General features: G+C 34.2%; 1 protein-coding gene across 4 annotated transcripts in view; it reads left to right on the top strand.

Annotated features, from left to right (window-relative positions):
- The window catches only part of LOC126780248 (calaxin-like), a 31,460-nt gene extending 23,206 nt beyond the window's left edge, over window positions 1-8,254 (top strand). For all 4 annotated transcript variants that reach the window (XM_050504553.1, XM_050504552.1, XM_050504555.1 and 1 more), the window contains one exon: window positions 7,491-8,254. In XM_050504553.1, the coding sequence (XP_050360510.1) occupies window positions 7,491-7,676 (186 nt within the window). In that variant the 3' untranslated portion in view covers window positions 7,677-8,254. The remainder of the gene's footprint in view (window positions 1-7,490) is intronic.
- Window positions 8,255-16,227: the final 7,973 nt, after the last annotated feature.

Genomic DNA, 16,227 nt, shown 5'->3' with positions numbered 1-16,227 from the left:
ACGTATAATATTAATGACACTCAGTTTTACCATGTCAAAAATGCCTCTTCAGAGGTATAAAATCAGAGGACATATAAAAAAGATATAAAGTAAAATTGCTAATTGATTTTGAATTAGTAGTAGAATTCAATTCCAAGTTAAGTATAAAATAATATATGTTTTCCAAATAACTCTGTATATATATAGAATAGGTCGGCGGACGAGCAAATGGGTTACCTGTTGGTAAGATCATTTATGCCCAATATAATATAAAATATATTCAATCAAAATCATAAAAGTATTAATTTTTCTCCATAAAAAATATAATGTAATAGATTATTGAGACAAAAAATGCAAAATGAACTTTTTTTTACAAATAATCAAGGTCTGCCTTTACCTTTTTTATAACATCGTTTCGTTTTATTTTTATAACAATAAACAGCTTTTTGTGCTTACTACGTTTTCATTCCACGAGAAAGCAATTCTCGCTTCTCACCCATACTGCAAACAAATGCGTATAGTTAAAAGAACTATACCACAAAAGAAATAAATAAATGCAATACTACTGGTTGCTGTTATTCGAAAAAGCATGGGAATGAGATCACGTATCGTGAGACGCACGTGAGGGTTAAATATGGAATTTTGCTGGCTTTAGGCGCGTTCTATCATACTATGTTCCAAATGTCGAGAATTTTCACATGGAAAATACTATTTGAAATATGAGGCTTGACAAGATGTCGATATCATTTCTGATTTTCGACACACGCCAATATATCCTTGTCAAACGGTAGAAGCGTAACACTCGTTTATTAATTGTCACAAATCTACCACCGCTACGGAAATAAGCACTTGAGACTCAGGTCTCTAGGTCAGATTTTACTCAGGTAAAGTCTCCGAAAGAGACTTAGCGGAATTTATTATATCAATTTTTTGCAAATATAGGTTTCATTGAATTATAAAATTATATTTTCTTGATTCGAGAGATTCAATTGTGTCTTTCTTGTATTCAAGAAAGACATTTTCAGCATAAGAGCTGAAAGAAAAAGATTAATAATAATAAGTTAATTTTTTAAGTTAAATATATATATTTGTATATACAAGAATTGCTCATTTAATATTATAAATGAAATAAGACTGAAATTATTTATAGACTATAATAAAATAGATAAAAGTATAACCTGTATGGCCTTAGCAGTGAATTTACCGTAACAATTATGCACGAGGTTACTTATTGACGCCTGACCATTACCTATGGAGCTTGAGTCATGACTCGCATAAATTTTCTATCGAGGTAAGCTCAAATGAATCTAATTCTGAATAATTAATCTGCCCACATGAATATGTTATGTAAAGCTGCCGTTGCTAAATTAGTGGCTTTTATTGATTGCACTTTATTTCAATTTATGGGATCCATCGTTTCCTTATTTCATGATGAAATCTATATACATGAAGGCTATATAAAACCAGAAATACTGGTATGAAGCTAAACAATTGGTTTGTTTGAAAGCAGTACGTATTTTGCGTTTAATGGTATATTTATTGAGAAATTTGTTATTAGGCTCAATATAATATCACGTGACACAGAAATGAAGTATGAAGGCTTAACTCGGGCGAAATCACGCGGAATAGCTAGTCTAATATTTAATATTGCTACAGGTGTAGATGGATTTCTAAAAAGAGTCAATATATATATTTCAGCTGAGTCTAGACTAATCTAATAACATACAGTCCCGTTATTGAACATGCTCAGATAATGTTATAACATTGCTTTTGTCGAAAATTGTAGTCGAATATTGGCTACATTCGAGGGCAAAGACAATGTAGATATCTAATAATCAAATTTGCATGAGACATTATTCGCTCATTGTGGGAAAATATAACATTTCCCTGACCGTAAGATTCTCCCTCTGAGGAATATATATTGCTACATTGCATCGAATGTATATGCAATAACTTTTTGGAAACTGAGCATTGTTATAAAGTTTGAGTAAAGTCATCAACAGTTTGTGGTATGGGTTTGAATATTCTAGGTTGAAATATACGGACACATGACACATTTAAGACATTAGATAGGAGAGAAAAATATCCCCAAGAACTTCTTGCATTGATCCAGTTTCATATGAACGTAAATCCAGCAGAAGATTATCTTTTAAGGAGGGCGCTTTATGCAGACAAGTTTATATCAGTAGTTTATATCGTTTTCTAGGTATCATATACTATATGTGGAATCAGTTTTCTTTTTCATTTATTTTGCTTTTTAACTAAAAGTGACAAATCTTAACATAAAAAATAAACAAATTTGACAAATGAGTGTAAATAAGTGAATCGATCCTATGGTTGATATTTTCATTCGGCAAAAGCATTGTCTGATATAACCTTTAAAATTTATAAACACGGGCATAAATATTATAATATAATTTTATTATTATTTATTATAGTAATAAAATTTTATAAAATGAAATAGGTACCTACATGCAAACAAAACAATCAAATTGTAGTTGCAGAAGCTGTTTGATGTAAAACTTTGCTGTACAAACTTTGCTTGTCTTTACTCTTTTTGCACTTACTTGTGTAAGTATTAGTGGTGTAGCAGACAAAAATATTGACTTAAACGTCGATGGCACAAACTTTGCTACGAAATTTAATTTAACTGTCCATAAAGGAACTGTCCGTTAAACTATAGCAGTAATTTCATTCTCTTTTAGAGTGTAGCGAAGAAAAGCCGTTAAAATCATGCCATGATATAATAGCAATTGTATAACGTGTACTTGTGTTTCTTACATCACAGGAAGAATAAATACTAATCAATGATTACTTTAGATTCTTACTAGCTAACTAGATATTAAAATACTTTAGATAAACGGTTAGATTTATTCGGAATTTGAAAAATGTGCGAAAGAAAGTGATGAAAAAGATTATTTTATTTTAAAAGAGAATATGTTTGACAACGCACATTTCACTTGGAAATTAAACCGAAACGACAAAAAAGTATTTATATAATTCTTAAGTAAAATATTGTAGATTTAGATGCAAATAAATCTAATAATCAGACATGGATTTTAATATTATACGAAGATTTCCAAGAGCTCTTAAATAAATAAAAGCAATGTACAGATAAATCTACTTGGAAACGTTTCCGCGTTACTAAGGTAATACACACAGTGACTAAAAGCGGAATAAGCCCATTTAGAGCTAGCCATATGACTTGTACACAATACATAAGTAACGTTATAACGTTTATACTTACAAGTTTTATTTTGTTTCTTATTATATTTTGTTCATGATTTTTAGTTCATAATAGAATAAAGGAGAATTTAAAAACTTAGTCATAAAAAAACTATCGCAATGAATATAACTGCTATAAATTGGCATTAGCCGAGGAAGAATTGAATGCCATAAATGTAGTGGAATAAAGAAAACTTATTATTAATATATTTATTAGACTCCGTTTATTAAAAAGGGAAAGAAATTTCACAGTAGAGACGAGGCTAAATACAATATTAAAACGAATTATCTTTAACATAAGCGATTCATCGAATGTAAGCGAGGATGATGATAACTACAATATATCTGAAACTGAAAAAAATCATGATTAAAAATTCGATTAATATCATGATGACATTAGATACATATAAAAATATTTAATTTATTTGCTGACGGTGCGCTACTAAAAACACAAAAACGTCATCAAGCTGATTTGGAAGTAAGTGGCAAGCACAAATTTTGACATGTTGACTTTTCAATTTTGATGTTTTATTTTTATTTATTTTCATTCAATAAAAATAAAATGCTTGAATTATTATTTTATTTTCATTTAAGCACATTAAAATATTCTTTAATTTTGTCTTTATTTCATAAAGCTTGGTCAGGTACTTTTAAGATATTGAAGATTTTCTAACCGACTCTTTTTCTTTGCCAGTCCAGTATATTTCTGATATCGTATCTCGTATTAACAGTTATGCTAAGCAATACAATGTTACGTATTAAGATCGATATTTTTAAAATTTACAAATAATTAGCACTGAATAATTTATACTTAAATCAATTTATAATCTATAATAATCGCACTTTTGACGTATTAATTGATATTTATAACAATAGCTTTAATATTTATTACGTGCAGGAAGCCAAATATCTTGAATCAATTGTTCACTTTATCAGTAAATTATTTTTCCCTGTAAATTTGTTTTGTAAAATTCAAGTAACAAATATGTCATACATTCACGTTGCATAGGAGTAATTTATTCAAACATGTATCGGGTCACTGACCCGTATAGTGCGTAACGCAATTCTAAATGTATTTAGGTCGAACATGTTCATTCATAAGTGAAAATATCATCGTAGGTAGTTTAGTCAAAATAAAAACTAGTACTGATAATATGTTTTATGGAAAACTGAACTATATTTTTTATATCATTAAATAATAATATATCAATATATTATATCTAAATAGTAAGCATAGCAACTTTATTATATATTTTACTGGTGGTAGAGCTTTGTGCAAGCTCGTCTGGGTAGGTAACCCACTCATCAGATATTCTACCGCAAAACAGCAGTACTTGATATTGTTGTGTTTCAGTTTGAAGGGCGAGTGAGCTAGTGTAATTACAGGCACAAGGCACATAGCATATTAGTTCCCAAGGTTGGTGGCACATTGGTGATGCAAGCGATGGTTAACATTTCTTACAATGCCAACGTCTATGGGCGTTGGTGTCCACTTATCATTAGGTGGCCCATATGCTCGTCCATCTTCCTATTCTATAAAAAAAATTAAGCAAGTTATATATTTTTATTTTGAAAACCATACCAAATAGAACACGATTGACGTCAAGGGACTTTTTTAGATTCTTTACCATCTAAAATTATCTTCGATAAAGTTTTTTTAGTTAGAAAAGAAATGTAGACGAAATAAAAATAATTTACGTGAAATATTCTACGAAAATATGCTTGTATATTACCTTAAGGACTTTAATGATCATCCCACTCGTGGAAAGATACCCACGCCCATTATATTATTTTCAACAATATTTTCTTTGTGTGTATTAGATTTTATATAATGATGTAATTATAAAAAATTGGTATGTTTATTATATGAAATATTATTTTTAACCATAATTCTAATGGATATATATTTTTTTATATTTAAAAATTTTAAAAATTTCCACATGTTTAATGCTTCTGTTAGTTAATATTTAATAAATTATTGAAATTATAGTCAAAATACACGGAAACAAATTTTAAAAAGTTAAATATTCGTTTTCTTGTTATTTATTGTGAAAATATGATTGAAATGTTACAAAATAATAATTAAACGTGACTCGTGGCGAGCGTCTACGACATACGTTGCTTAAACTGATAAAGTTATAGAAAATAATCAAGTTTTGAAGAGTTCGTCTCTAAACTCTGCGATACTGTTATATATCTATATATTATTGCTACACGTGCGAAGCCGAGACGAGTATTTAAACAGATCAATATTGATTGATATAGACTAGCCGGTCTTAAGAGCTTTATGTATTTCATATTGAAATATATTGTCGCTTACATTTAAAATAAAAGTAAATATATACAAGAGTTTTTCACTGAACTAAGATTAATCGTATGAAGTGGAAATCTATTTCAACTGTCACTATAAACAGTTGCAGCTTTCTTTCATTTATAACATACGTTCTATACAATAGAATTTCTCGCTATTACATTATGTAGGAGGGGTAATATATTAAACGTTCTTTGTTGTGTAAGTATATTATGTAATACTAACACAATACATAAATTCTGTCTTTTGGTCTAGTTTGAAAGACTGAATATCCCGAGGTCCCAAGTTTCAGCTCGTGTTCTCGTGAACTACCTTTAGTTTATTACCAAAACAAATCAAATCAAAATATACTTTATTCGAGAGTTGAATTTGAATATGTCATTTTACAAAATTGAATTACCTTCAAAACTACAGTAAGGAATCGAGATTCTACCGAGAAGAACTGACAAGAAACTCAGTAGTTACTCTTTTTCGACAGTCAAGTTCCACAGATAATGAATTAAATTATTATTCATCCAGCATGGAAATCAATACATTTTTACTCCAAACTTTTTTATCATCTACTAGCTGCCCATCCTGACTTTCGCATAAAATAAGAATTTTATCTTGTGCATTTTTTAATTAATGACAACTGATCTTTTCGCTTACACAGTACAGTGTATGGGCATATAATAATCTTAGTATGTGAATGTATAAAACACAGTACAACAAAAATACGATCTGCGTATTTTTTCATATGTTTATTTAAATACAGTAACAGTAACATCCTGTTAATGTCTCTCCTGGGCTAAGGCCTCCTCTCCCTTTTAGAGGAGAAGGTTTGGAGCTTATTCCACCACGCTGCTCCAATGCGGGTTGGTAGAATACACATGTGGCAGAATTTCAATGAAATTAGACACATGCAGGTTTCCTCGCGATGTTTTCCTTCACCGTAAAGCACGAGATGAATTATAATCACAAATTAAGCACATGAAAATTCAGTGATGCTTGCCCGGGTTTGAACCCACGATCATCGGTTAAGATTCACTCGTTCTAACCACTAGGCCATCTCGGCTTATCTCATAATATTTCTAAAATTACTGCAAAATGCATTATTTATTAACAAGGAGCGATTAAAATTGTCTCATTATTTTTTCCTTTCTTTTAAAAGAGACATCATGGAGGCCTACAAATTTGTTGTGAAAATTTCTGTATATCTATTACAGTTTTGGCGTTTGCGACATTTTTTTCCCCAACTACGTCGGTATATTAAGCTCTATCTAAAAATATATGCAACATATGTTCGTCATAAAAGTATAAATAAAAATGAAATATGAAAGTTATGTATAGAATTTTCAATTCGGAGTGTAGCCGAAATAAAAAAAATACATAGGTAATATGTACAATGACAAAAAATTTACAGTTGGTTGCGGCGACATTCAAATGCAGTCTTAACAATATATATTTATATACTATCTATCCTAATAAGTTAAGCTTTTGATGAAACTTAACACTCCAAATGAACGCAAAAGGAGACCTTGGTATATATATACTAAGCATGTATATAACAACAAATATTAAGTAAATTAGAGCAACTTTCAAATGTAGTTTTAGAAAAATATTTTATATACACTTAAACTGATAATTTTAGCATTTCATAAAATTAAAGCAAAACGAGACGTAGTTATGTAGTAAAATCATTTTAATCAAGAAAAATCAAGAAAATATAGTCACCACTTGTACAAAATATTAACTATCTCTTCAATGCGCTACCAATTTTAGCAACTACGATGTTATGTCTCTTGTACCTGTAGTTAAGCTGACTTACCCTTTAAACCAGAACTCAACAAAACGAGCTTGCACAAAGCCCAACTACTACGTAAAGGCTATATGCTATATACGTAAGGACGATAGCTGATATTTTCCTAAATTGATGAGTAATATATTGCACCAAGGTTTTTATTCAAATTCTAATCGATGATATATATTTTTACAGGAATTAGTCGATATTATGCTTAAGCGAATGGATGCCGACCTGGATGGTGTTATCAACTTTCAAGACTTTCACACGTCAGTCGTGAACACCCCATCGTTACTCGAGAGCTTGGGATACTGCCTCCCAGAAAGACCAGCGGTCTTTTCATTTCTAACAACATGGTGTCCCACATGGGGCAAAATGTAAGCCATAGAAGTCAAATAAATACATAATCTTTTGATGGTATGATTTTGATATTTTTTTCAACATTAACTATCAATGACAGCAGGTTATTATATATGTATATATTAATCCCATCAAAAACAAAAATTTGAAATAAGAACCAAGTTCAATATTATGATATATGCTTTAGTTGTTGACTTCAACGACAAAAGAAGTGAGATCTAAATGGTTTCCAAGTTCAATGATCAGTCTTGAAATTTATTTATAACAACATAGAATATTTTATAACAACTTAAAATATCATCTATCTTATAACTTAGAATAATATATTGAAGCCTAAAGTCTGACTTGACTAGTTCTCATATACGGATTATTATTACCTACTAAAACAGTCATGGAAGAGCCCTATGTTCAATGGCTAGTTTCTACTAGCAAGCCAAATTTTCGAAAGAATAAAATAAGAACCTTCAACTTTAGAACCTGCGAAGGCTTTAATATAATTCGTATATAAAAACTATCCAAGCCAGACCTAAGTTATAAGAAGAAATTTCATTTTATTTTTGTATAGAAAATTCAAGTGTGGTTATTTTTATCGGTTTTATCTGTTTATCATCTTAATTATGAATGACTAATTTATAATAATAATTTTTAGATATCGTTTCTTTTAATATTAAATAAATATGTTTTTATTTTTTATTTTTATACGTATTATTAGTTAAAGACATTGATTTTCTTCTTTGATTACTTATAAAAGATATTGATAGTTAAAGCCGACTATGACCAGTTGTTAACGTGTTTTATGCGAACCCGGCCAAGTACCAGCCAAGTACCAGTCGAAAAAAAAACAAGTTTATCCATCAATCAACATTAGAGTAAAATAAAGTACGTCTTAGCCCAATAATGAGATAAATACGTGTTGGTATGTTATTATTTTAGATTGTATTTCCTTATTGAAACTCAATAATTATCTGATTTGTATAGTGCCTAGCTTATAGGATGCAGAGCCAAAGGTCCTGGCTTCAAATCTCGGATAGTATGGATGAAAGTCAGTCATCAGGCTCTTTATTAGTTATCTACATCACTAAAAAACAACAAAAAAATTTTTTTTTTGTTCAATGTTTTTTTATATTTCTTCAAGAACAAGTACAAGTACTTTTTATATTTCTTCTATGGAATTTTAATACATTTAAATATTGTAGTTTTTATGAATGATATGTATGTACGCAAAAACATACAACACTTTTTCCAGAAATTGTTACGTACACACTGTTAACACCAGGAACAAGTTAAGCTTGTAACTACTATTACCTGATTTAATAGGTTTTTATAGGGATCTTTTACACCAGCTTCCGTTTTACAACAGGATGCCAGAAAATTTAAAAAAATATTCAAAAGTAAGCTTAAAGGATTCGTTAAGGAACCAATTTAAAAAAAAAAATATAATAATGTTATTTACATGGATGAACATATGCTATATAGTATGTTGTAGATACATATCTTTATAAATAGCTCAATATAATCACTGTCATTATTTTTATTAATAAAAAAAATAAAATAATTATAAGACCTGTACTTTAGTTTAATTACCACAAAGTAAACAGTAAATGTACTACATATTAATTTTTAACTAATATGTAGTAAATGTACTACATATTAATTTTAATTAATATGTAGTAAATGTACTACATATTAATTTTTAACCCTTCATGTTGATAAATATTGCTACCACTAACCTAATAAATAAATAGTAGTTTTGGAAATATTAAAAGATATTTAAATAAAGGCATAAAAACGCGGAACGTGTTGTACTATGCTTTATAAATATTATATTGTTAGAAATATCTTCCGAAGTGGCGTGGCCTAGAAGCTCGACTTGATCACGTGATGGTCATCGTAGTGGGGAGTGGTCCTGTCGGGCTCATAGGCCGGCCAGGCTGGCGTTACGACACTTCAGCTTAGACTCTTGGTTGTGGTGGTTCTCATAAATAATACTTCAGTTGCTCAGTCTTGATTCCTTTGTTCTATTTTTGTGTCTTAATTGTACGTCTCGATATATGATTTAAATCTATGATCTTAAATCTTTATTTTACCGTACGGGTAAGGTAACGGGCAGCTAGTAAATAATTTATGTCTTAGCCTTGATTAGGAAGTGGATTATATTTAAAATCATTTATAGATCAGTTAAAAAGTAATAAAGGCAATAGTTATAGCGAAAGCGTTAATCTCTGTGATTGGCTGAGTAATTGGTTGGAACCAGCAATAATAAAGCTAAGTGACTTCTTGAATCGCTTTAAGTTCAACAAGGTTTCTTACTCAAGATAAGATTCAATTCTATTCAATTTAAATTAAGAGTGGCATTGCTATTTTTGTAATAGCATTTAAAACTCGACGGTAAAATTGATAGAATTATTTGTTTAATGTGATTATTCATAACTAGTGTTCGCTCAGTGGACAAATTCGACCATAATCATTGTTGACATTTTGAAGAAAACATTTTATATGTGTTTTGCCGTGGAGTACCGGCTTAGAATAGTACTCCCCCAATCTCATCCCGTGGGTGTCGTAAGAGGTGACTGAGGGACGGGGAAAAGGGAGGATGGGCAGCAGCGTCCCCCCTCCCATAAACATCTTACCCCCCTACTGCGCTCGCCAACACGCCTGCCCAGCGCGGCGAGTATGGGCAAACCCCTCCCTTAATGGCAGATGCGCCCAAAAAAAAGGCCTCCAGTTACCGGCAAGCCCGCTAGGCCCGACCAAGGTAGCGGTCGCGGTATCGGCAGGGCAGGGGGTGCTAAGAATCACCGGTTCACGGCAGGCTACCGTATAAAACGACTGCACACGGCAACGTATAATGGACGCTCGATGAGGCTGGACCATCACCTCGCCGAATTAGAAGTAGAGTTAAGTCATATAAACTGGCATATACTGGGGTTATCTGAAGTCCGAAGACAGGGGGAGGACACGATAACTCTAGAGTCCGGTAACTTACTCTACTTCCGCGAAGGTGATAACCTCTCCCAGGGTGGTGTCGGTTTTCTAGTCAAAAAGAATCTCATTAGCAGCATTGTGGAAATCAGTAGTGTGTCGAACCGGGTAGCGTACCTTGTCCTAAAACTTTCCGACAGGTACTCCCTGAAGGTCGTACAGGTATATGCGCCAACTTCGACATACTCTGATGATGTGGTCGAAGCGATGTACGAGGACATCGCAAAGGCCCTCAACGACACCTCGAAGGCCCACTACGATGTTGTTATGGGAGACTTCAATGCTAAAGTGGGAGTACAAGATAGGGGTGAATCGAAAGTCGGACCTTACGGTTTGGGCTGCAGAAATCACAGGGGGCAAATGCTAGTAAACTTTCTCGAAGCGCAGGGGCTTTTTTTGATGAATTCTTTCTTTCAAAAGAAGCCTCAGAGGAGGTGGACCTGGCGAAGCCCCGATAGCGTGACAAGGAACGAGATAGACTTTATCATTTCGAATAAAAGGCACATATTTAGAGATGTTTCAGTGATCAACAGGTTTAATACCGGAAGTGATCACCGCTTGGTTCGAGGCACTCTAAATATCAACTTAAAAGCCGAAAGATCGAGAATGATCAGGTCTACTCTCCGACCTACCATGCTCCAAGTTGCTCAAGGCTCCGAAAAGTTCCAAATGGAACTTCAAAATCAATTCACTGGTTTGGAAACCATAAGCAGCATTGATGAGAGAACCGACACGCTGGTCAAAATACTGCAAAACACATCCCGCAAGTGTTTTCCGCCACAGAGAAGAGACAACGCACCAAAACTCTCTGCTGAGACACTCGAGCTCATGAGAAAACGACGAGAACTACCATCGTTTTTGTCAGATAAGGCCTTAAATCGAATAATAAAAACGCTGACGCGACGCGATCTCCGACGCTCCAATACCCGTGCCATCAAGGCTGCGATTGAGCAAAATCGGGGATCGAAAGTGTTCGCTCGCAAGTTTGGGAGGCCGCGTCTGACAAAACTTAAAACTGAAAATGGTGGGGTCGTTACCTCTAGGCCTGAGATCGTCGGAGAAGTAGAGAGGTTTTATGGGCAGTTGTTCTCTTCAAGATCGGATAAACCCGTGGGAATCAGTATTGATGACCAGCGCGCCCCTCTTATGCGCCATTACTCCGAGGAGCTCCCGGTCGTTGACCAAGGCGAGATTAGGGCGGCTCTAGAACAGCTTAAAAACAACAAAGCTCCGGGAGATGACGGAACAGAGTTGCTTAAGGCAGGCGGGACTCCGGTCCTGAAAGAGCTAGCAAGCCTCTTTAATTCCGTCATCCAACATGGCAAGACCCCGGAAACGTGGAGCGGGAGTGAGGTGGTACTGTTTTTCAAGAAAGGTGATAAAACCCTCTTGAAAAACTACAGACCAATCTCCCTCCTGAGTCACGTGTATAAGCTGTTCTCAAGAGTCGTCACGAACCGTCTCGCCAGACGACTTGACGAGTTCCAGCCCCCAGAGCAAGCTGGCTTTCGATCAGGCTACAGCACCGTGGACCACATCCATACTGTTCGGCAGATTGTGCAGAAGAGCGAAGAGTACAATCAGCCGCTGTGTATGGCATTTGTGGACTACGAGAAAGCCTTCGACTCTATCGAAACCTGGGCAGTGCTCGACTCATTGCAGAGATGTCATATCGATTGGAGATATATCGAGGTACTGATATGTCTGTACAACGCCGCTACAATGACTGTCCACATCCAGGACTGTAAGACGAAGGCGATCCAACTGCGCAGAGGGGTGAGACAGGGGGATGTAATATCCCCGAAACTGTTCACCAACGCGTTGGAAGACGTTTTCAAAACGCTGGATTGGACTAGGTATGGAGTCAATGTAAACGGCGAGTACATCTCACACCTTCGATTTGCCGACGATATCGTCATCATAGCAGAGTCGCTGGAACAACTCACCGAAATGCTGCGTAGCCTAGGCGAGTCTTCCCGGTGTGTCGGTCTCGGTATAAACTTGGACAAGACCAAGGTCATGTTCAATAGGCATGTCGTGCCGGGACCGATATACATCGAGGGGAAACCTCTCGAAGTTGTTAGTGAATATACCTACCTAGGACAGATAATACAAGTCGGTAGGAACAACTTCGAGAAGGAAGCCGAAGAATTCGCTTGGGATGGGCAGCATTTGGCAACCTTCGTCAAGTCCTCAAGTCGTCTATACCGCAATGTTTGAAGACGAAAGTCTTCAACCAATGCGTCTTACCTGCCATGACATACGGTGCCGAAACGTGGACACTAATTGCGGGACTAGTTCACAAATTCAAAGTCGCTCAGCGTGCTATGGAGCGAGCTATGCTCGGAGTATCTTTGAAGGATAAGATCAGAAATGAGATTATCTGGAAAAGAACCGGAGTCACCGACATAGCTTGCAAAATTAGCAGGCTGAAGTGGCAGTGGGCTAGTCACGTATGTCGTAGGACCGATGGCCGTTGGAGCAGACGAGTCCTAGAGTGGAGACCACGAATCGGCAAGCGCAGCGTAGGGCGCCCTCCAGCCAGGTGGACCGACGACCTTAAGAAGGTGGTGGGCACCAACTGGATGCGGAAGGCGGAGGACAGGGAGCTTTGGCGCACCTTGGGAGAGGCCTATGTTCAGCAGTGGACAACGATTGGCTGTTGATTGATTGATTGATGTATTTTCATGTTTCTAACACACTTCCATTATTATAAACTGTAACGTCATGCCACATAACGTCACGCCATATAATGCCATGCCACATATCGCCACATGCCGAGACAAGCCAAGCCAAGCCAAGCCAAGTCATGCCACGACAGTTAAAGCCACATTCGAGTGACAATAGAACTTAATACCCGATCAGCTCCTTTCGGAACGTCATTTGTTTTCGTTCAAAAATGTTGCTATGGCAACCAAAAAAACAGATTAGATGATGTGGCCATGACAACGGTAAATAACAGCTGTGAATTAGAAAAGTATTAAGAAATAAATATACATTCGATTATTGATATATTTTTATCATTATTACCTTCCCGTTTCAAAATCAAAAGCTGTAAAGCACACCAAATGCTAATAATAAAAAACCGGTTGATCCATAGAGCAGAAAACAGCACTGAACTGTTTTTGTTTACCTATCTATACTACATGTTTGTGACAAGATTTTTTATTTAACTTGCGATATTATTTGAATAGTTTTTTTAGGTAAAAATATTTAAGCTGAATTATGACTTACTACAGTTTAGCAGTTTATAGATAGAACAGAATAGTGGGCTACTAAAAAATGTTAACCATTTCTAACATCGCCAATGCGCCACTAACCTTGAGAACGAAGATGTTATGTCTCTAGTGTTTGTTGATGCAATACTAATAATAGCAGTAGAACTTCTAGTAAGTCCAATTCCGGTAGGTTTTTCACAGGAAGGATGGCCAGCATCTACACCCAGGATTAACTCCAGACAAAGGAACTTCTCAACGGTCAGCAGCACCGACAAGAAATTATGAATACAAACGCTAGTTTTTAAATGTTATTTTATTATTTTTATAACTGATTAAGGATTAGGCTACATAATAAAAATACTATTTCGTTCTTGCCTGATTAAAGGAAAGCAAACGAAAAAATGAGCCATTTCATTGGAAGTGATTATCGCTACACAGATATTGTCTCTTTGAAAAATTGTACAAGCTATTACTTACTACGTCCATTACGTCACTCACGTAAACTATGAGATCTTAGATGTTATTTCCCTTGTGGCTGTTAGAGTGACGGGCTCAATCACATTTAAAAGCATAGATAATATTAAAAAGCCGGCGAGTTGGTTTGGTTGTTTGAACGCGTTAATCTCAAGATCTCAGACTGATTTAAAAAAACTTTTTGCGTTATATAAAACATACATTTAAAGAGGGCTTAATATGTATTAATGCTAACAACTATGTGTAGCTAGTATTTTTATTAGATATTAGACAAAACAGCATCAGCCTGTAGCACCAAACCAATATACAAAGTTAAGCGGAGCAACAACGCGGATGTTAATCCTAAAACTTCGCTCATTAACCCCAAAATTTAAACAAACAAAAACAGTGCTATTCCGTAAGAACATACTCACGAAACCTTGAGTACCGACTTATAATGATACACTATTTGGTCGTGTGTACTTTAAATATTATAATTATTTAAAGTTATTGACATTTCTATACTGTAAGAATCATGTCAATAATGTCATCACGCTGAATAATTTTCGAACATCTTTACTAGATTTGTGTAGCTAGTGTAATAGTAGTATAATAATTGGTAGGCAGACTGACATGTTGACCATCTGATCGTAAGTGGTCACCACATCCCATAGACATTGGCGCTGTAAGAAACATTACCGATTCTTAACATTGCACATGCTTCACCAACCATGGTAACTAAGATGTCATATCTCTTGAGCCTTTAGTTACACTGACTTACTTATCATTCAAATCGAAACAAAACATTAAGCTGTCTGGCGGTAGAATATCTGATGAACGAGTGGAACCTACCAAGACGGGCTTGCATAAAGTCCTACGACTGAAACGTTCTTATATTAGTTCAAACGCAGGCCTTCACTATTATCCTTGCGTGTAACCATGCCATTAAAAAATCCGAAATATTTTTGACAATATCTAGCTTATCTTTGCAATTAATTTATTTTGAGCATATTATTTTTTAACAAGCTACAAATGAATCATTGATTTTAATTTTTTGAGTTTGTATTTTAAAAAGACTTCAACGGTGACGTCAACGTCACGTTATTATATTAATATGTACACGTCATGTCAAACAAGCTTAGTAAACGAGAGATGTAGTTTCATAGAATTTAACTTATTAAAATGTTTATGTTGTAATGACATTTTTTTTAAGTTAATGTCTAGATTAGAATGTGAATATTCATTAAAATATTTGATTATAATTAAATTTTTAGGTAAATATGATATGGCCCAATGGTTGGATTACGTTAATCTTAACCGAATATCGCATGTAAAAAAACCCGGGCATGCATCACTTAGTTTTCATGTGACTTATACTTTTACCTCATCTCGTTTTCGGCGGTGAAGGAAATCATTGTGAGGAAACTTGAACGTGACGTTAAATATATCTTATATATATATTTAAATAAATAAAATATTAAAATAAAACAAAAAAAGTAATATTAAAAACTAACTACATGTGTATCCACCAACCCGAATTGGAGCAGTGTGCTGGAATAAGCTCCAAACTTTCTCAAAAGGGAGGAGGTCTTAGCCTAACAGTGAGACATTTACAAGCTGTCATTTACTTTTTTTACTTTTTATTGGTACATTTTAAGGTACTAAATGTACAGAATAGTATCATTAATTACCAAATTAACTAGAATTGGTTGCTGAGATGTAAAATATATATTTATTTAAATTAGAATATTAGTGTCTGTACTCGTTGGATAAAGTTTTGTGAGACGAAAATTTATTCATATAACTTTATATAAGAATAGCATCAGCTCATGAAACTTTTATCATTATTTTTACAAATTGAAAATTGTATGTTTCAGGTAGCGATCGCACTGAAATGATCGTAAATTACTAATAATATA

This window comes from Nymphalis io, chromosome Z (genome assembly GCF_905147045.1).
Source record: "Nymphalis io chromosome Z, ilAglIoxx1.1, whole genome shotgun sequence".
Taxonomy (NCBI): Eukaryota; Metazoa; Arthropoda; class Insecta; order Lepidoptera; family Nymphalidae; genus Nymphalis; species Nymphalis io.
This window is presented reverse-complemented; position numbering and strand designations above follow the sequence as displayed.